Genomic DNA, 20,799 nt, shown 5'->3' with positions numbered 1-20,799 from the left:
AATACAGCGCGCCGCCGAACTACGGCGCGCCGCCATGACGTCTCTCTCTCGCGCACGCGCGGGGCCGGGGGAGAAGGAGGAGGAGAAGCGAACCGAAGGAGCCGTGTGGGCGGGGCCGACGCTCGGCCGGGGATGATGGGCGTCGCGGGTCCGCTGAGGCGCTGAACCGGGGCGGGGGAGGGACGACGACGAATAGGACCGCGAGCGGAGCCATGGCGGCGCTGCTGCTGCTGGTGCTGGGCCTGGATCCGGGCCCCGGGGCGGGCGGGGGTCGTCCTGGCGGCCTGGAGGAAGAGCTGGTGGCCGAGGCCAGTCACCGCCAGGACAGCGCCAACCTGCTGGTCTTCATCCTCCTGCTGACCCTCACCATCCTCACCATCTGGCTCTTCAAGCACCGCCGCGCCCGCTTCCTCCACGAAACCGGGCTGGCCATGATCTATGGTGAGCGGCCACAGAGCCCATCATCCCCTGCCGACCCCCCCCCAGACACCCCTCCCGCTTGGCTTCCCCTCCCCCCCAGCCCCGGTGGAATAATGAAGCCTCGTTGGCTGAGGGAGGAGGGGTGTCATAGGCGTTGGAGTGGGGGGTGGGGGAGGATCAGCCTCAATCAAAAAAGGGGAGGGGAGGTTTGGGGGTGGGGGGTGAGGGGTGAGGATTCCCAGGGTCCCCCAGTGACCCCCCCTTTTTTCAGAGAATTTGGGGAATCCTCAGTTGGGAAACGGGGGTGGGGGGCTGAACCCCAACCTGGCATTGCTTTGTGGGGTCTCTGGAGTGAAATGAAGGCGGAAAATGTTTTTTGTAGGTTGTGCTTTTCCTCCTTTCCTCCCCCATAGAAAGAAAAGGGTCAACTTGGGGCCCCTTTCCTCTCTTTTGGAATGGGGGGCGGCGGCTACGAAAGCGTTGGCTGAATGGTGGTGGTTGGGAGGGGGGGCTGCTTGGGAGAGGCTGACCTGTTAAAAGGAATGGATGCTTGATATTTAAAATGTATTGGCTGCCCAACTCCAAATGGACTTCATAAACCCTGGCTGGCACCAGGGGTGAAATCCAGCAGGTTCGGAACAGGTTCTGGAGAACCGGTAGCGGAAATTTTGATTAGTTTGGAGAACTGACACCTCTGGCTGGTCCCAAAGTTGGGAAGGAAATGGAGATTTTGTAGTATCCTTCCCCCTGGAGTGGGGTGGGATTGGGGATTTTGCAGTATCCTTCCCCTTGCATGCCCACCAAGCCACGCCCACAGAACCAGTAGTAAAAAAATTTGGATTTCACCACTGCCTGGCACTGTTTAAATCCCTTGATTTAGGTCACACATCTGGGATTTTTTTTCCCTCCCATAATCCACAGCCAGGGGGAGTTATAAATCCAGCGTGGTACCAGCAAGAATCCTCTGAAAAGAAGCGCAGAATAGACATCCTCCATCCAAAAGGGATCTTTTTCAGGGAAGAGCTGAGATTGCGGCTCTAATGTGCAAAATGCTGGACAGTAACAATCTTCTTTTCTCTCCTATTTAATCTTGTTTTATTAACAGGAAATAAAACGGAGATATTTCCAAAAAATATTCAGTTGCTGTGTTTAGATCGGCTGCTAAGGGGTAGTTTTTAATGAAATAAATCACCAAATATCAATGGATCAAAATGTATTTAGGGTCAAAGACCAAACACAATAGAAGACAATGCAATAACTCTTAAAAAAGCACTTTAACTGGTGAAATGAATCCTATGACAGCAGCTAACGTTGCTAGCGTGGGAACCATTCAATACAGCTAGTCCTCGACTTACAACAGTTCATTTAGTGTCTGTTTGAAGTTACAACGGTGCTGAAAAAAACTGATTTATGACTCTTTTTCACACAACCATGGCAGCATCCCCAGGGTCATGTGATCAAAAATTCAGCCGCTTGGCAACTGACTCATATTTATGATGGTTGCAGTGTCCTGGGGTCACGTGATCAGCTTGTGTGACCTTCTCACAAGGTCAATGGGGGAGCCAGATTCACTTAACTGTATTACTAACTTAACAACTGTAGTGATTCATTTGGCGAGTGTGGCAAGAAAGGTCGTACAATGGGGTAAAATTCACTTAACAGATGTCTCACTTAGCAACAGAAATTTTGGGCTCAATTGAGGTCATAAGTTGATGACTGTCTGTATGCTAACAAACTACATTTTACAGTGTTGTGTGAACTGGGTTGCTGTCCTATTGTTTAGCTATTTGAATCCAAGAGTCTAGATCAGGAGTCCCCAAACTTGGCAGCTTTAAGACTTGTGGACTTCAACTCCCAGAATTCTCCAGCCAGCCAGCTATGCTGCTGGAGAATTCTGGGAGTTGAAGCCCACAAGTCTTAAAGCTGCCAAGTTTGAAGACTTCTGGTCTAGATTAACCTGGCCAAAAAAATTTTTTTTCCCAGCATGGCAGATCCCTGTAATATAGGTACACAACTTGGATTTTTCTCTTTAACGTGTCTTGGCAAATCTTGCTCAAGAGATCCACTGCCATTTCTTCTTAACTGAAGCTGATCTCAAGAAGAGTGTTGGGAAATTTACTGAACTGAAAAGCTTCAGAGAAACCACAGATTGCGCAACGGAGATAAAGGAAAAATTTAAATTTATCTGCTGCTGCTCCTTTCAAACTGACGGACGAGAAAATCCCTATTTTAAGTTGCATTACAGTTGTAGTAATAGAATTTTTTTCCCCAATGAACAGGGGTTGGATTAGATGATCTCTCAGTTTCCTTCATATCTTGATGGTCTGATTTGTGCACCATAATTCATCGAGGGACTTGAATCTTCAATGTTTTCTTATCTCTACCCTCATTGCTGCCACTCTATTGCACCCAGTTTTTTCAACAGCATCTAGGAAACATTCAGGCCACACATCATGTTGGTGTGTCACCACACCAATTCTGAATTATTTTGATGAGGCTTTGCATGATTTGAGGGATTGAATTTATTCCTTTTAGGCGCCATTTGATTCTTCTGTTTCACCCCAATTTTGCTGGAGGAGTTCTTCTGACAGTCGGTGAAAGGAGGGTGCTAAGAATGTATCGATCTGAACTCTGAACCTCTCCGGATTGCTCTAGAACTCCAGCAAACCTGAAGTCCTCTGTTTTTTACAGGAGTTCTGGTGGGAGTCATCCTTCGTTACGGCATCCACATTCCCAGTGATATCAACAACGTAACCCTAAGCTGCCCAATGCAAACGAGCCCAGCTACTTTGCTGGTCAACCTGAGTGGGAAGTTTTATGAGTACACCCTGAAGGGGGAAATCAGTTCCCACGAACTCAATAATGTTCAAGATAATGAAATGCTGCGGAAGGTAAACTCTCATGCTTTCCACTTCACTTTTCCCACTTTTTTAGATCGAGGGTTCTAGGAAAACACGGTTGAAATTCTGCCGTAGCTTTTCCCTAGGTTTCTAGAGGAGTCTGGGGGAAAAAATATATATATATAGACTTTTTGAAGGCATCTCTGCTGCTGCTTCTCTGGGCCGATTGCTGTTCCTCAAACTTTTCCATTTTGCCTCTTCAAGAAATCCCTTAATGGCTGTGTTCGCACCTTGCTTTAAATCTAAATGTGAATTGCTAGGTTGCAACTTGCCACTTTGGGTGGGTCTGGCTTTTGGAAGAGGCAAACTGGCACAGGTTGTGTGTGGTCAGCCATTTGTAATTATTCAAGAGTCATAATGAGGCAAACTCACCCTAGGCCGTGTCCTTCCACGGCCAAATAAAAGGGGCTTCCTTCCCATATTCATCAGATCTCTTTGGAACAGACATACTGCATTATTCTGCTGTGTTGTGTACCCCAGACCCACACCGCAGTGACTGCCCACGCAGGCTGTGCTGTTTCGATTCTGGAAGTTTGGTGGGTGTGAACTCAACTAATGCCTCCCGGTTGTGAAGTTGAAAATTCTGGCATGCAGAACAGTTGTGCTAAAAGGTGGCCCAGTTCTTGTTTTTAACGAAAATGCGCTTCACCAAATGATAAGTTTTACTTTGCACCGATTGAAGTTGGGTCTTTTGTGAAGCTTTGATTCTCTCTTTTAATACCCTACAGGTAACTTTTGATCCTGAAGTATTCTTCAATATCTTGCTCCCTCCCATTATATTTTATGCTGGATATAGCTTAAAACGGGTAGGTGTCTGTTCCTTCTGATCCTCTTTAAAATTTATCCAGGGTAGCAACACGCTTGTTGAGAAGAACAGAAAGGAGACATCATCCACCTGCTACTCTGCTGTTGTCTTTGAGGACAACTTCAGTCTGTTTTGGATGAGGTCAGCTTACTGGATTCTCTTGGATTGAATGCCTTAAGATTCTGCTTTGGAACGGTTTGCAACCGGAGAAATAATCTTTTACATACCCAATTTTTCCATCCAGGACCTGTACAATGTAGGCCAGTGCATGCATACAAGAAAAAATAGACCCTTTAAGCAGTCTATCCTTTGCAATCCAAACCTTTGCTTGCCCTCTCTTATACCTTGGTTTTCAGTGCAATAATAATACAACCAGAACAGAATTTCCGCCAGAAAAATAAAATTGGATTATAAAGAAATAGTACGTTGTGAAAAAAAAAAAAAATCCCAGACCAAATGTGCCTCTGATCTTTCCAAAATCAGTCATTTGTAACCAGACACCAAGTGCCTACAGGCAGAGCTATCTGTCCTAACGTAGATTTTTCTCCCCATGTTAGGGAAAAAAATGAGTAATTGTATGCTTATAAAACATCTTAGTTGGAAAGGCATTTTAAGTGCTGGAGAGATAAGCCAATCGTATTGTGCTGTTATTTGCTCTTTGTCTGAAATAATTGTATGTTTAGGGAGGGTTGAGTGGGATTTTGAAAAAAATTGCCATGTCATTCTGGCTCAGTCATTCCTAGCATTTAAAGTAACAAAAGTCTTTCTCTCTTTTCTCTCTCTCTCTTTTTTTTTTAAGCGTCACTTCTTCCGAAACCTTGGATCCATTTTAGCATATGCATTTCTTGGAACAGCAATTTCCTGTTTTATGATAGGGTGAGAATTCCTACTGCTTCTAAAAATTGTTCCCTGTTTACATCCTTTGCATATTACCTAATCAACAGTTTCTCTGTGAGCAGCTGCAATGCCAGAGGTTAAAACCATGACAACAATAAGGCAAGAAAGATCGGCAATGAAAACAGGCGCAGTCTTAAATCACAAACAAAAACGAACAAGAGCAAGGCAAGGCCGCCTTGCATTTTTAAAAATGAGAAGCTGAGCAATTCCAGGCTGGTTTGGATGTGTTGATAAACAAACCCAGTTTGCAGAGTTCTGCGATTCTCCCTCTTGTCCATTGTGCCCATGAGAAGTTTTTGATTCCATTGCACAGAATTGAACATAGGAATGAATTACGGTTGGTTAATCTTAATTGTTTATGGTTCGACCCAATCACTGAACTTCTTTGAAGTGGGTCCCTCTAGATTTTTTTAAGCAGAGACGGGACTGAAATAGTATAGGGCCGTGATGGCGAACCTATGCCATGTGTGCCCGAAGTGACACATGGAGCCATGGTATCTGACACGCACGGTGTCACTTGTTCCACTTCCCGGTTTCTGGTGTGCATGTGAACCCAACAATCAACAGTTCATATAGCAACCGTTCAAAGTTACAACAGCACCAAAAAAAAAAAGTTAGGACATTTTTTGACACTGCTGACGGTTGCAGCATCCCCTATCTTCACGTGATTTAAATTTTGGGTGCTTGACAACTGGTTCGCATTTACGATGATTGCAGTGTCCCTGGAGTCACGCATCCCTAGGGAGTTGGGCGGCATAGAAATATGATTAATTAAATTTTTGCAACCCGCCTGACAAATTTAGATTTGTCGCTAACTTAACAACCGCGGTGACTCGCTTAACAAATATGGCGAGAAAAGCCATAAAACGGAGGCCAAAACTCGCCTAACGAATGTCTCACTCAGCAGCAGAGATTTGGGGGCTCGGTTGTGGCTATAGGTCGAGGATTGCCTGTACTGAGGTTGAGCTTGCCATGGTGCCGACGATGCCAACTCTCTTGTGTTCAACAGATCCATCATGTACGGCTGTGTCGCACTGATGAAAGTGATGGGGCAGCTTGGAGGAGACTTCTATTTTACCGACTGCCTGTTTTTCGGGGCCATCGCCTCCGCTACGGATCCTGGTAGGTTGTAGGCGGGAACCAGGGACCCTTGTTAACAGTGGTGGGATTCAAATAATTTTAAAAACCGGTTCTCTGCCCTAATGACTGGCTGGGTGGGCGTGGCCATGGAGGGCGTGGCCAGGAGGTGTGACAGGCAGCACTTGGCCTCCTGCATCCCCCTGGGAGCAAAAACGGGCCGCTGGAGGGGGGATACGCTCCCCCGCGTCCCGTTTTAGGCTTAGTAGACCTACCAGAAGCCTCCTGGGAGTGAAAACAGGCTGCGGGAGGGGGTGTCACGTCCCCCCCACTTACCAGAATTCCTGAGCCAGCCATGTTAGCTCAGGAATTCTGGGAATTGAAGTCCACAAGTCATAAAAGGGCCGTAGTTGCCCACCTCTGAGCTAGAGAGAAGTTCCCTGAAGATGATGGGCTCCACTATGAGTCCAAAAGCTCGGAAGACAAAATTTCTGGTCCTGTTGACTGACCCAGATTGGATCCTGTCCTATAAGAGTTTGTTGGTTCTTTCTACATGGGTGTTTGCATCTCTGTCGTATTTTGAAGATTGAGATGTTGCCAGATAAATAATGCGGTAAGCTAACTTGGGATTCTAGCAAATTCTTCGCTTTTTTTTCCCCTTGGCTAGTGACGGTCCTCGCCATATTCCATGAACTTCAAGTGGATGTTGAGCTCTACGCCCTTCTCTTTGGAGAGAGTGTCCTCAACGATGCGGTGGCCATTGTGCTGTGTTCGTAAGTCGTGTGTCTTCTTCCCGTCCCTCTCCCTGGCAGAGGCAGCTCAAGTTAGGGAGCGTCTGCGAAGTTGTTGTGCCTTGTCAAAAAATGATAGCAATAGCACTTAGACTTATATACTGCTTTACAATGCTTTTACAGCCCTCTCTATAAAGCGGTTTATAGAGTCGGCCTATTGCCCCCAACAATCTGGGTCCTCATTTTACCGACATCGGAAGGACGGAAGGCTGAGTCAACCTTGAGCCGGTCAGGATTGAACTTCCTGGCAGTGAGCAGAGTTAGCCTGCAATTCTGCATTCCAACCACTGCGCCACCACGGCTCTTCCAAGGGATTCTTGGCGCATCATCTAGCACTAGCAAAACCATCATTATCGTCTTTTAATGACCCCCATAATCCCTTGCAGGGTGGAGTCTGGGCAACTGAATGGAGCTGATTGTTTACTGGCTGGATGCCCTTCCTGTTGCCAATGTGGAGTTATATTCAGCAGATACATTCTCATTGTGCCCAGAGAGAGAAATATCTGCCTCTACCTAGGATCGAACTCACAGCCTCCTGATTGTGAGGCGAGAGCTTCACCTCTAGGCTACCGCACCACTCTACCACTAGCAAAATGATGGAGGGCAATTGCTGTAGGACCCTACTTGGCCATGGAGCCATCTTTATGACTTTCTGAAGAAGCACTGATAACCTCCCCTGAACCCAAGGAAAAGGTTGACTAAGTCCATCTTTTGTCCCGGTGACCACCAAATGTTAGAATGATAGCATGTTATGATTTCAGCTCTGCCCAGTGTAGTAGTTATTCTCCCTCTCCTGATATTAGGTAGACCATTTCTTCTAGATAGGAAGGAGTGGTGCGGTGGCCTAGAGGTGGAGCTCTCACCTCACAATCAGGAGGCTGTGCGTTCGATCCTAGGTAGAGGCAGATATTTCTCTCTCTGGGCACAATGAGAATCTGCTGAACAAAACTCCACAGTGGTGACAGGAAGGGCATCCGGCCATTAAAACACTCTGCTAGCTCCATTCAGTTGCCCAGACTCCGCCCTGCAAGGGATTATGGGAGTCATTAAAAGATGATGATGAATGGGTGGTTGAGCCTCTCACAGAAGCTTCAGGACGTGCATTTACCATACAGAATCCTGAAAACCTCTGGAGTCCAGTTTTGAGCTGAATTGCACAATGAGAATATATCTGCTGAAAAAAAAAACCTCTGCATTGGAGACGGGAAGGGCATCCGGCCAGTAAATACTCAGCTCCATTCAGTTGCCCAGATTCCACCCCTCAAGGGGTTATGGGGTCATTGAAGGATGACGATGGACGATGATGATTTCTTCTAGATAGAAAGAAGAAGAATTCTTGACTCCTGCAATCTGTGGAATATTTCGCAAAGCCTCCTGCTAAGAAGTCTATATTCTGTGTTTCCCACAGTTCAATTGTTGCCTACCAGCCCGCTGGAGACAACAGCCACACTTTCGATGTGACCGCCATGTTCAAATCCATCGGGATTTTCCTTGGGATTTTCAGCGGATCGTTCGCCATGGGGGCTGCCACCGGTGTCGTCACCGCTCTGATATCCTTGCTTTGTCTGTTGAAAACTTTTTTTTGTTTGTTTCTGAGCAAGAAGGTTTGCAGATTGGGAGGCTGTAAAAATCCGCAGAGTAAGGAGGTTCCCCCCAGTGAAAGAATTCAAAATTCTGGACTGGTTTGTCTGTAAACAACTCAAATTTTTACCGATGTGTTATTTATTATTATTAGCACGATGCTTTTCTTCAGAAACAGACTTCAAGCTTTAACACATTTATCATAAACTTGATTGGCCACAAATATCTAAACTGTAGAAATATATATATATATATTTTAAATCATGTCCATTTCAGCCAGTCAGAATTGCCCTATTTGCTTGTATTTGCTTATTGGGTTTATAATTCTCTTAATTGTCAAGTGATTTAATTAAGGACCAATTAAGTCAAACAGTGCTAAGCCATTTGAATGTAAAGGGCAGAAACATTTCAAGAACAGACCACAGGGGTCCATAACTTGTACTCTACTCCCCTAGATTGCAAGCTGAGAGCATTAAAGCAAACTGACCCAATATTTGACAAGCCATAGCTTTGCCGATAGGGACGCCACGTGGCTCAGTGGCTAAGACCCTGAGCTTGTCGATCAAAAGGTCGGCAGTTCAGCGGTTCGAATCCCTAGCGCCACGTAACGGGGTGAGCTCCCGTTCCTTGTCCCAGCTTCTGCCAACCTAGCATGTAAAAGCAAATAAAAAATGCAAATAGAAAAATAGGGACCACCTTTGATGTGAAGGTAACAGCATTCCATGCGCCATTGGCGTTTAATCATGCCGGCCACATGACCACAGAGACGTCTTCAGACAGTGCTCACTCTTCGGCTTTGAAACGGAGAGGAGCACCGCCCCCTAGAGTTGGGAACGACTGGCACATATGTGCAAGGGGAACCTTTACCTTTACCTTAGTTTTGCCGATGTATTTATGGGGTGGCTTGAACCCCTCAAGTTTGCTTGGTTCATATTTTTCCCTGATTTGGGGAACGCTCTGGTTTTGTTGGAATGTTGTGTGTTTTTTTTTTTAAAAAATCTGCAGAAATCTCTTGTGGATTTCTCCCTTAACTACTTCCAGTTTCACGTCACCAAGTTTACCAAACTTCACGAGTTCCACCTGCTGGAAACTGGCTTGTTTTTCCTGATGTCCTGGAGTACGTTCCTGTTGGCCGAGGCGTGTGGTTTTACCGGTAAGTAAGTGGCAGTGCGCCTCTGCCTTGTACCGCCTGAGTGGAGTGATACCAGGAAATTTCCCAGTGAGGTTTAAATCCTTGCCAAAATTGGCAGCGACGCCCCTTCTCTGAGGCTGAAAAAGCCACACCCTGAAAGGTTCCCCCACTTCCCCAAAACCCCTGGGGACAGTTGAGCAGGGGAGTTGAGCATCTGGGATACAATGGCAGCTCCTCGTCTTCAGTTACTCCAGTTTTCTCTGAGATGTTTCCAGGGCAGGCGGGGTGCTTTCCGGCCTGAGAGTGGGGTGTAATGGGTGGAGCTGCTTACGCCACACAGAACAAAGTCATTATCAACCCTTTTGGGCTGATTGCTCTCACCTGTAGGAATATTCTGCATAACTACAAACTTACGGGTTTCTGTTGGGACCCACGCATCCTGCCAGCTTTTACCTTTCCCCCGAGTTTGTTCAGATCGGGCTGAAAGCCAATGCCAAGCCCTAAAATTAGGTTTATGCCGGTGCGGCACTCACCTATCATGCTAAGCCATAATTTAAAAAGAGGGCTGTGTTGAAGAAAAACAGGAGATGGGCTTTGGGTGCTGCAGGCTCCTTTATTCATCCCATATTTTGTCCCCCAGGTGTGGTGGCCGTTTTGTTCTGTGGCATCACTCAAGCTCACTATACCTACAACAACTTGTCCACAGAATCGCAGCACAGGACAAAACAGGTGAGGCCTTGGACCAGAATGGCCAGGGAGGGACAACTACCTCAACCCAGGACAGTTGCAATATTTTTTTAAAAAATTGTCCACTGTCCCCCCCTTATAAATCTAATATTTATTTGTTCAATTTATTTATTTGTTCAACTTGTATGCCGCCTTTCTCCGAAGACTCAAGGCGGCTTACAATGCATTTAAAAACCATATATAAAAACATTAAAAATTAAGACATTAAAAACAATTAAAACCCATTCACACCATTCATGGCCGGATCTCGCCAGATCACAAGAGCGAGATCAACAGCCCCAGGCCTGCCGGAAGAGCCAGGTCTTCACCGCTTTTCGGAAGGCCAATAGGGTGGGGGCGGTCCGGACCTCAGGAGGTAATTGGTTCCAAAGAGCCGGGGCAGCCACAGAGAAGGCCCTCCCCCGCGGGCCCGCCAGCCGGCTTTGTTTAGCTGATGGGACCCGGAGGAGACCAACTCTGTGGGATCTTACCGGTCGCTGGGAGCTATGCGGTAGAAGGCGGTCTCGAAGATAACCTGGCCCTGAGCCATGTAGGGCTTTAAAGGTAATAACCAACACCTTGAATTGTGCCCGGAGACCAATAGGGAGCCAGTGCAATAGGGAGCCAGTACATTTACATTATAAATGTAATGCTGGCTTATCTATTTTGTGCTGCCCACGCTTTGAAGAATTCCCTGTCACTTTAAATACATATTTGGGTCGTCGTCATCCCAAGGATTATGCTACCGTTGCTTTCCCATCTTGCCCAATATTTTAGTTGTTTGAGCTTCTCAACTTCCTGGCGGAGAATTTCATCTTCTCCTACATGGGACTCACGCTGTTCACCTTCCAGAACCACGTCTTTAATCCAACCTTTGTGGTTGGGGCTTTTGTATCCTTTTTTGTTGTTGTTGTTGTTTAAAAAAAAATGAGGGGAAGCCACGTAGGTTGTGTAGGATAACCGTCTGGAAAAGGAGGGTTAAACAAAGAAAAATCTGCCGAGCAGAATAAATGATTATTACTCCCAATTAAACAGGATTTAAAAAAAAGCCATAATTGCACTCAACAATGAACTAAAGGGCCACCGCCAGTGAGCTGTTGGACAGCATTACTTGGTCTGCTGTGTGGATGTTCGGGTGGTTTAGGGGTGGGGAATTTTTGGTGGGTGGAGTGTGTCTGGGGATTGTCATGTGAGTTGGGCTTGGTCTCTGGGTGTTATGTGAATTTCATTGTATGGGTATACTGTGTATATACGTGTACAATGACAATAAACTTAATTTCTAAATTCTAAAAATGGGTAAATTCAGCACTAAACGATATAGATAATTTAATAATGAACACTCTTCAGTTCTCACGTTCAGAATTTCTACTTGGAAGGGGAAAAAAGCATCGACTAGAAGTAAAAAAAACAACAATCCACTGAGTTCGCATGTTTACACCATTTTTGTTTTATCCTGATTTGTTGGATGTTGGTGAGAAGTATCTATAACCTGTGTCAGCTGACCAGGAAATTGGGCCCTTAGGCTGCCAGTCAGACTTTACCGACTGGCGTGTCTGGGCTCAGTCTGAAAAGACAAAAGCAAATAGAAGCTCATTCGGGCTTTTTTTGCACTTTTAGTGGCAAGCCATGTCTGGCTCTGAAAAGTTTTTAACTCACCTGCCTGGTGAGGAAGTAAAGAAGCCAACCTCGATTGTGACATTTGCATAACAGTCTAAGCTGCTGTGAACCGAGTTAAATAGCTAGTATAATTTTAAAGCGGAGTTAAAAGAAAAAATAATTTGTGGGGTCCTTTGTGTAGACGTTTCATGACCCAACTAGATAACATCATCAGTGCTAGAAGGGACTGTATGTATACAGAGAGCAAACCCAACTCCCTTCTACCTGCAAGAAAAGCACCCAGCTCAGGGAGACACACACACCCTCCAGTTCAACCCTGAGCTACAAATATTCTCTTCTATCGGAAAATAATTTCCTTAATGCAGCCACGAATCTAGCTGGCGGTATTCCTCGGAAGAGCGGCAAACATTTATCCCCTCTCTTTCCTACTTAACCTGGGGAGGCGAAACAAGATCGGAACAAATTTTCAACATATGATGATGTTTGCTGGTGAGTGACCCTTGGACTCCTTTGAACGTGGTTGCCGTAAATAATTGCACGCTTACTTGCAGGAAAGGAAAGGAGGCTAGTATAGAGACGAAAGGGACGCAGTGGCTCAGTGGCTAAGACACCGAGCTTGTCGATCAGAAAGGTCGACAGTTCAGCAGTTCGAATCCCTAGCGCCGCGTAACGGGGTGAGCTCCCGTGACTTGTCCCAGCTTCTGCCAACCTAGCAGTTCGAAAGCATGTAAAAAAATGCAAGTAGAAAAAATAGGGACTACCTCTGGTGGGAAGGGAACAGCGTTCCATGCGCCTTTGGCGTTGAGTCATGCTGGCCACGTGACCACGGAGACGTATTCGGACAGCGGTGGCTCTTTGGCTTTGAAACGGAGATGAGCACTGCCCCCTGGAGTTGGGAACGACTAGCACATATGTGCGAGGGGAACTTTTACCTTTACCTTTATAGAGAGGAAGAATGGGACCCTTCCGGTTTATAAGATTATATTGGCATGAAGGGGGAGGGCCAGGTAAATACTTCTTATCAGGCTGAACAAATTGCCTTCTGGAAACAAACCAATGAGGATAAGGGAGCCAGAGGAGACATGATGCCTACTTGAAAGACAAGGAGATTATTTGCAACCTTTCTGGCTTTGTGGACCGGGGGCTGGGGGGAAGAGCAGAGGAAATGGTTCCGTGTGAGCGGCAGGTGTGCATGCTCACATGTGCAACTCTATTTGTGCACAAATGGAAGTTCACGCATGCGCGCGAATGGCGGCTACTCGTGCAAATGCAGCTGCTTATGTGAGCGCACTTGTCAGGATTCCAAGGAACACCCCCAACGAAAGGAGACTCCGAGGCTAGAAGTTCCTCAAAGTTCCATTATATTAGAGATGTCATCTTGGCACATCTGGGAAAACCCAGATCTGAAAGCTTCCAGGTTTTCCCCACCCAAAGGAAAGTCCAATCCCTTGCCCCAGCACCCACATCTCCATCACACAGTACAATCAATGCACCGTCCCAACTGGAGATGCCTCCCAGCCACAGCCGAGTGCAGGGCAAGATGTCCTTGACTCTCAGAGAAAAGAATGTTATTTTGACTATATATCTCTCCAGCTCCATACAATCCCCCCTCCCAGTTCCCCACAGCACTAAATGTGGCAGCCCTGAAGATCCAAAGTAAAAGATGGCTACCAGGACCGACAGCGCTCACCTGCCGCCTGTGCGGCCCAGTTCCAAACGGGCCACGGCCTGGGGGGGTTGGGGACCCCCAGATAAAAAGCCAGCCACATTTAGGGAAATTTCACGCATCTTTTCTCTCTCTCTCTCTCTCTCTCTCAGGCCTGCGGGGAGCCATGGCGTTTGCCTTGGCCATCCGGGACACAGCCACTTACGCGCGGCAGGTGATGTTCAGTACGACTCTACTGATCGTCTTTTTCACCGTCTGGGTCTTCGGTGGTGGCACCACCACGATGCTCTCGTGCCTGCACATTCGGTGAGCAAGACCCTCCCCTCTTCCTCAGCTGCGAGCGGAATTGCTTAATTTGGGCGGGACATCCTGTACGTGGTGGGTTTAAAAAGAGCAGCCGTCAAAGCCATTTTCCGGATAATTGGCAATTTTGAGCAAGTTGGTTTATGTCTTTTTCCGGGTTAAGGGAGGTGCTGGCTTCAACGGAGTGAATTGCAATTGCGTTTTTTTTTTGCCGTTGTGTGAGTTTGGGTGAGGTGTCCTTTCAGAAACCCACGTGCAAACTGAGTGGGGCCACAACCAGTTGTGAAAAGGCTCCTCTTAGCCACTGGGTGTCAGCTTTGCTCTGGGTGATGAGCGTGAGAAGGCAGGAATAAACCACGCCAACCTCCCAAGAATGCAGTAAAAAAAAAAGGGATAAAAATTGAAACGCTAAAGAGGAGAAGAGATGACGGATAGAAAGAATTGCCTTTTAAACATTAAGGGGGCTTGTAAGATGATAGAGGCAGAAATGAAATTAGATAGGGGAACTATTAGAACGTATATTTTAATAGAATAAACAAAAATAATAGAAAGAGTAGAGGTTCATAGATGTTAGGCATCTAAGTTTAAATAATATTATGAGGATCGCCTAAGTTTGATAAATGTGATAAAGATTACTAATCTTGTTATTGTAATTTGGATTAATATGAACGATGCCCAGAATCAACATTGTCCACATACAATATGGATGTATATTTTTTTAAAAAAGAAAAAAAAAGTGCAGTCTCATGAATACCAGCACAGCTCATATCTCAGCAGAGATGTTAGATTTATCCACTTGTGCGCCGCCATCTCTCATCAGATGGAGAAGAGGTGGATTAATTATATACCATCAACTGAGGGTCGATCCTTAGATTTTCTCCAAGATGACCTGTCCCCAACCTGGTCCTTCAGACCTTCTAACGTTGCCCCATCGCCACTGTAACTGTGCCCTCCGTTTTCCTGCTGGTCATCCCCCTTCTCCTCTTTCCTTCCACCTTTCCCAACATCTGAGCCTTCCTTCCCTTTGCACACTTTTCTACCCATGCCCGCCTGTTACTTTAGCACGAAGGGGCAATGGTCGTATTTACAGGCGGACACCTCAAACCCTTTTGGGGGGAGGGTTTGTGTGCCGGCTGGATGGCCAGAGAGCTCTGCCCCCTCTCCCTCTCCCCCAGTCTGAACAGGGAGTGTAATCGTCCTTGTGTGCTCTTCCCTGCAGGGTTGGTGTCGATGCTGACCAAGATAATGTGGTAAGTGCCTCTCCTCCTCTCTCCGTCATCACTCCCTCACTCTTGCGGTTGTTAAGTCAGAATTTCCGAGGCTTCAATGATTAGGATCACGCCTGAGACATTTCTCAACTTCTGGAGTGCCAAGCGCTTTCAAGATAAAGAAAATGAATAGGATAGAAAATGAATAGAGTAGAGTGGAGTGGAGTGGAGTGGAGTGGAATGCAAATAATAGAAATAGAATAGAAATAAAAGAATAGAATGAAATAGAAATAGAATAGAATGAAATAGAAATAGAATAGAATGAAATAGAAATAGAATAGAAACAATAGAATAGAAATAGAATAGAATAATAATAGAATAGAAATAAAAGAATAGAATGAAATAGAAGTAATAGAAATAGAATAGAAACAATAGAATAGAAATAGAATAGAATAATAATAGAATAGAAATAATAGAATAGAATGAAATAGAAATAATAGAAACAGAATAGAATAGAAACTTTGTCACTTTAAACGTACATTAATTAGCATACATTAAAATGAAATTTTGTTGCATTCAGCTCTCAAAAGATAACCATTATCCATACACACACACACACACACACACACACACACACACACACACACACACACACGATCTCATTTCCAACCAGCCTCCCCTGCGTCCTGATGCCAGGATTCTGCCAGAACTTTGTTGAAGCACTACAGATCTTTAAATTCCTCCCGGTTTTTGATTAACGCAATCCAGATCACAAACATCAGACAATAAACAATACACTGCAGGAAATAAAGACCACACTGGACATTGGTTGTGGCTCTCCACCCCCAAACCCCACTACGATCCTGTTGCGTTCCTTCTTTTCCAGGGCGGGCCAGAAATCGAGGGGCGAAGCACCAGAGCCGAGAGCGCCTGGCTATTCCGAGTCTGGTACAACTTCGACCATAAGTATCCTTCCTAGAGACCAGCGGGTGATCCTGGGACCCGAGCTCCTGCATCTGCGGCCAGAGATGGCCGAAGCGCCTTTCCTTCCTCAGCTGTGCATTCTTGTCTCTCGTGGCCATTTATCTGGGCTCCGGACCAAGAAATGCAGAACGATAGGCCTGTCGTATGTGCCATGCCTGCAGGGGCAAAAGATTATTTTAGTTTTCTGCCAGTCTCTGTATCCCATGCACCCCTGAGTTTTGACACCAGGCCAGCTCTCTGCTGTGTCCAGAAGTGACCGAGCCCCTGCCACTAGCAACAAACCTTTGAGAAACCTGAAACCAAAACTTATACCGAGCAACCTATAATTTCAGGGCCAAAGTGTTATCCTCCTGCTCCTGTAAGCTACTTTTTTCTTAGAATGAAGTTGGGCCAGACTGGTTTTCTGCCAGTCTCTGTATCCCACTGTTAACCAAAACCATAGTAGTAGTTGTGACGACTTAAGGTAGGAAAACGGGAGGAAATTTGCAGACAGGTGTAGAGGAATCCTGTATGGCAGGGGCTCTCAACCTGTGGCCTACGAACCCCTGGTGAGGGGGGGGGCGGTGTTAATCACAGGAGGTCAGCGAAGGATTAAAGAACGGTTATGATTTCAATCTTGGGGGTCCGTGGCCAGAAAAGGTAATTAAAAGGGGTTTTTTTACGCATGCGCCTAATATAATAGCAGTAGCAATAGTCCTTAGACTTATAAACCACTTCACAGTCCTTTCCGCCACCAGCAAGCAGAAGACGTGGGCCTCCTGTGCATGGGAAATAAAAATAAGAAACACCCCCCCCCCAAAAAATAAACCCTAGTGCTTATTTTGGAGCCCCAAAGAAAACAAGACTGGGTCTTATTTTCGGGGAAACATGGGTAGCAGAGTTAGTGCTAGAAAAACCATATACGAGTTGGTTTTGGATAAAAGGTAAAGGTTCCCCTTGCACATACGTGCTAGTCGTTCCCGACTCTAGGGGGCGGTACTCATCTCCGTTTCAAAGCCAAAGAGCCAGCGCTGTCCAAAGATATCTCCGTGGTCATGTGGCCGGCATGACTCAACGCCAAAGGCGCACGGAACGCTGTTCCCTTCCCACCAAAGGTGGTCCCTATTTTTCTACTTGCATTTTTTACGTGCTTTCGAACTGCTAGGTTGGCAGAAGCTGAGATAAGGAACGGGAGCTCACCCCGTTACGCGGCACTAGGGATTCGAACCGCTGAACTGCTGACCTTTCGATCGATAAGCTCAGCGTCTTAGCTACTGAGCCACCGTGTCCCTTGGTTTTAGATAAAAATATACTATTTCCGAAAACAGAGACGCCTCCTTAACCAAGACCCCCCTCCTCAGCTATTTAAAACCTCTCTTGACGCACAGCGGTCCCCCCCTCACCACCACGCTCCCCAGCTGCTGCGGACCCCTTGCAAGGTGTTTGACGAGTCCGCAGGCTTATGAGGTGAGTCCAGGACATGCCCCCCAAAATAACCTGAAGGACCTCCCCTGGCCCACCGGTGCATTCCTCTTGGCCTGCTCACTGTTGCTGAGGTGGGCCGGGCGAAACCCCTTTCTCAACTAGGGCGTGGGGTTGGAGAGTTGACGTCCAGAAAAGGAGGGAAGGATCTCGGGGAAGTGGTGAGGACATGGTTTGGGTTGTCCTTTGCTGAAGTGGTCTCTAACTTCTGCTAGGTGGTGAGGTGGGCTTTTTCCTTCTTGAGGTTGATCGATTAACCCCTTTTCCAGCCTCAAAAGCTCTTCAGGCTTCCTTCTGGATTCACCCTCAACTGTAGAGCTTCTAAATGAGCAGCAGACACCCCCCCCCCAGCCCCAAATGTAGCGTTGAATGGAAAGGTAGGCTTTCCATAATTGAAAGGGCCCCCAGACTTGTTTCTCAAAATAAAACCTCTCCCCTCACAATGCCATCCCATAGACTGCGACCCTATCTTGCAAAAAAAAGTAGGGAACGTGATTGTTGACACTAAGAAGTTGTCCATCTCTCTTATGGAAGCCTTTTTGGTCTTTTGCTGTTTAATAAAGCCATCAATCTTCTCCTCCCTTTCCTTCTCCTCCTTCTCCTTCCTTTCCTTCTCCTCCTTCTCCTTCCTTTCCTTCTCCCTCTCCCCTCCTCTCCTCCCTTTTCCCTTCCTCCTCCTTGTCTTCTTTCTCTTTTTTTCCTCTTCTCCTCCTCCTCTCCTCCCTTCCTTCTCCCTTACTCTTCCCTGTGTTCTTTCTCTTTTTCTTCCTCTCATTCCTTCCTTTCCAATTCTTCCTCCTTCCCCCTCTCCGTCCCTTCTCCCTTATTCCTCCTCCTCATGTTCTTTCCCCTTTTCTTCCTCCTCTTCCAATTCTTCCTCCTCCCTCTCCCTTCCTCCTCGTCTTCTTTCTCTTTTTCTTCCTCTTCCTCTTCTCCTTCTCCTCTTCCTTCTCCCTTATCTTCTTCCCTGTGTTCTTTCTCTTTTTCTTCCTCTCATTCATTCTCTTCCAATTCTTCCTCCTTCCCCCTCTCCCTCTCGTCCCTTCTCCCTTATTCCTCCTCCTCATGTTCTTTCTCCTTTTCTTCCTCCTCTTCCAATTCTTCCTCCTTTTCCTCCTCCTCCAGAATCAAGAGCAACTGAAGGACGACGACTCAGATCTGATTCTGAATGATGGAGACATCAGTCTGACGTACGGGGATTCCAGCGGGAACTCCGATTCGTTGCCATCGGGCGCCTCCAGGCGGGTGGCTGGAAACGGTTCCGAGGACATGCTGGACCAGGAGCTGGCCTTCGGAGACCATGAACTGGTCATCCGGGGGACACGCCTCGTTCTCCCCATGGACGACTCGGAGCCTCCTTCCGGCGTGGTTGACAACGCTCGCCACGGCCCGGCCTAAGATCGGTTTCTTGAGACGACGGGGAGTCCGAGAAAGGGGAACCACAGGAACGAACGACGACAAAAATATCCGCAGATGATGGTGACGAAAACCTGGCTATCGATGACCCCAAAACCTACCGCATGTCTCAGAACGTCTGAGCTGTATAAATACGATTTATTGATACAGTGTCAGGAGAAACATCCGCTATCTGTGCAAAGGGAGCGAGCGGTTGATTTTGTGCGTTTAGAAACAACCCTGGGAAATCGATGGGACTTGCACCCAATAGCGGCGGAACTGTTTTAGATACAGTTGGGCCACAGTTGGGAACGGAGGCCAGCTTTGCAACAACCCTTCCGGTTCTATAGAGTGATGTGTTGTTGTTGTTTTTGGGTTGGATTTTGACCATCCAGTGCCCGTTTTGCTGATGCCAGGAAAGGAAGGAAGGAGGGGCAAAGATTTGAGCAGTGGGGAACTTTAGGCGAGGTGGCCAAGCTCCAGTTAGGCAGAAGATCTAAGAAAAACTGAAGGGGATTGCTTGAAGCCTTTATTTTGAAGAACATCTTCTGGATGTTGGACGGATGATTTGGAGAGAGTTGTCCAGGGGCCTTCTGTTGTGGCCGCCTGGCTGTCCACATTGAAGGCAGAATCAGCCAGATGTTGGATGCTGTGGACCTAACAAGCTTCTGACTTGGCAAGTTTTTGTGTGTGTGTGGACAGGTACAATCTCCTTGGTTGTCCCAATAGGCCAGAAGGTTTATCCTCCGGACACCGAAGGTGGATCACTTTATCATTGTTTGGCTTTTAATTTTTCTCTCGCCTTATCTCATCGCATTAGGGTGAGGGACCGAAGGACGGGAGTACCGAAAGAGCTACCGTTTGGTTAATTTTCGTGCAGAGGATTAGCACGCTGCTTCCGGAGCAGGTTGGAGGCACCCAGTTAGTTTTGAGCTTCCTATTCTAGTGGCTGGGCCCTGGGGGGGTGGGGTGGGGGCTGCAGATTTTTTTTTTAATGGGTGCACATCTGCAAACAAAAAAAGAAACAGCTGGAACAGTAGCACTTGGGACTGTTCAAAAAAAAACGCAGGTAGAAATTCTACAGGGTTTTGGGGTTTTTTTTTAAAAGATACTTGGAACATCCATCCATTTGTATAGTTGCACTGTTTGGTATTGGTTGCACGATAATGCGTGTGTGTGTGTGTCTATAATGGGGGGGGGAAGATTTTTGTCTCATCGTTTACAATTCAGTGAGAAAAATGCCGATAAGGCTTATTTCTTGGCCTTATTTTTTTTTTTTTCCTTTGCCTACGAAAGAGCTCTGAACCACCTACTGATTTTTACATTCAATTTATTCAGATTTTTTTTTTTTCCTTCTAACTTTCTGCTTCCGTCGTTTTGAGGATTTTCATTGCATCTTTTCCAGGCACACCGGCAGATCTGGTAACGATTGCCGGCTGAACCTCATCGCTTTCTTCTTTAGCAGAAAACACACACACAGCCAACTCTCGCGTTAGAATTTCGAAAGAACTTTTTAAATGCCCTGCTTTATTCTAGCGACTTAACAGTCCCTGCTTTTTAATCCCATTTTAAAAACGGGTTTCGTTTCGATCCCTTTTTTCGATTAGCACAACCCGCGAGCAGCAGCATAGTTTAGCTCCTCCGTCAATCAATCACCAGAGAAATTTCTCATCCTAAAATAAATGTCGTGCAGCTAGGCATGCTTTCCTTTAACCAAAGGAGGAAAAACACGCTCCAAAAATTGTGGAATGTTGTGACATTTTTGTGCCCTGGAAGCAGGCTATTTTATTATTTTATTTTATTTTTTCATTTTCTTTAATGAGAACATTTGGGCTA

General features: G+C 46.5%; 1 protein-coding gene across 1 annotated transcript; it reads left to right on the top strand.

Moving 5' to 3' along the window:
• The first annotated feature begins 87 nt into the window (after positions 1 to 87).
• SLC9A6 (solute carrier family 9 member A6) lies at positions 88 to 20,063 on the top strand. The gene is made up of 16 exons (XM_070951920.1): positions 88 to 441; positions 3,112 to 3,311; positions 4,049 to 4,126; positions 4,925 to 5,001; positions 6,032 to 6,144; positions 6,767 to 6,872; positions 8,299 to 8,440; positions 9,519 to 9,624; positions 10,244 to 10,332; positions 11,107 to 11,220; positions 12,324 to 12,435; positions 13,765 to 13,918; positions 15,135 to 15,165; positions 16,010 to 16,089; positions 17,448 to 17,553; positions 18,694 to 20,063. Exons 1-16 carry the CDS (start codon positions 213 to 215, stop codon positions 18,964 to 18,966), a joined length of 2,010 nt encoding a protein of 669 aa, XP_070808021.1. The 5' UTR covers positions 88 to 212; the 3' UTR covers positions 18,967 to 20,063.
• Positions 20,064 to 20,799: the final 736 nt, after the last annotated feature.

The sequence above is a fragment of the Pituophis catenifer genome, unplaced genomic scaffold (genome assembly GCF_029215685.1).
Source record: "Pituophis catenifer annectens isolate HBS135680 unplaced genomic scaffold, rPitCat1.0.hap2 SCAF_11, whole genome shotgun sequence".
In the NCBI taxonomy this organism is placed as follows: Eukaryota; Metazoa; Chordata; class Lepidosauria; order Squamata; family Colubridae; genus Pituophis; species Pituophis catenifer.
Note: the sequence above shows the minus strand (reverse complement) of the source record. Positions and strands in the feature narration are given on the sequence as shown.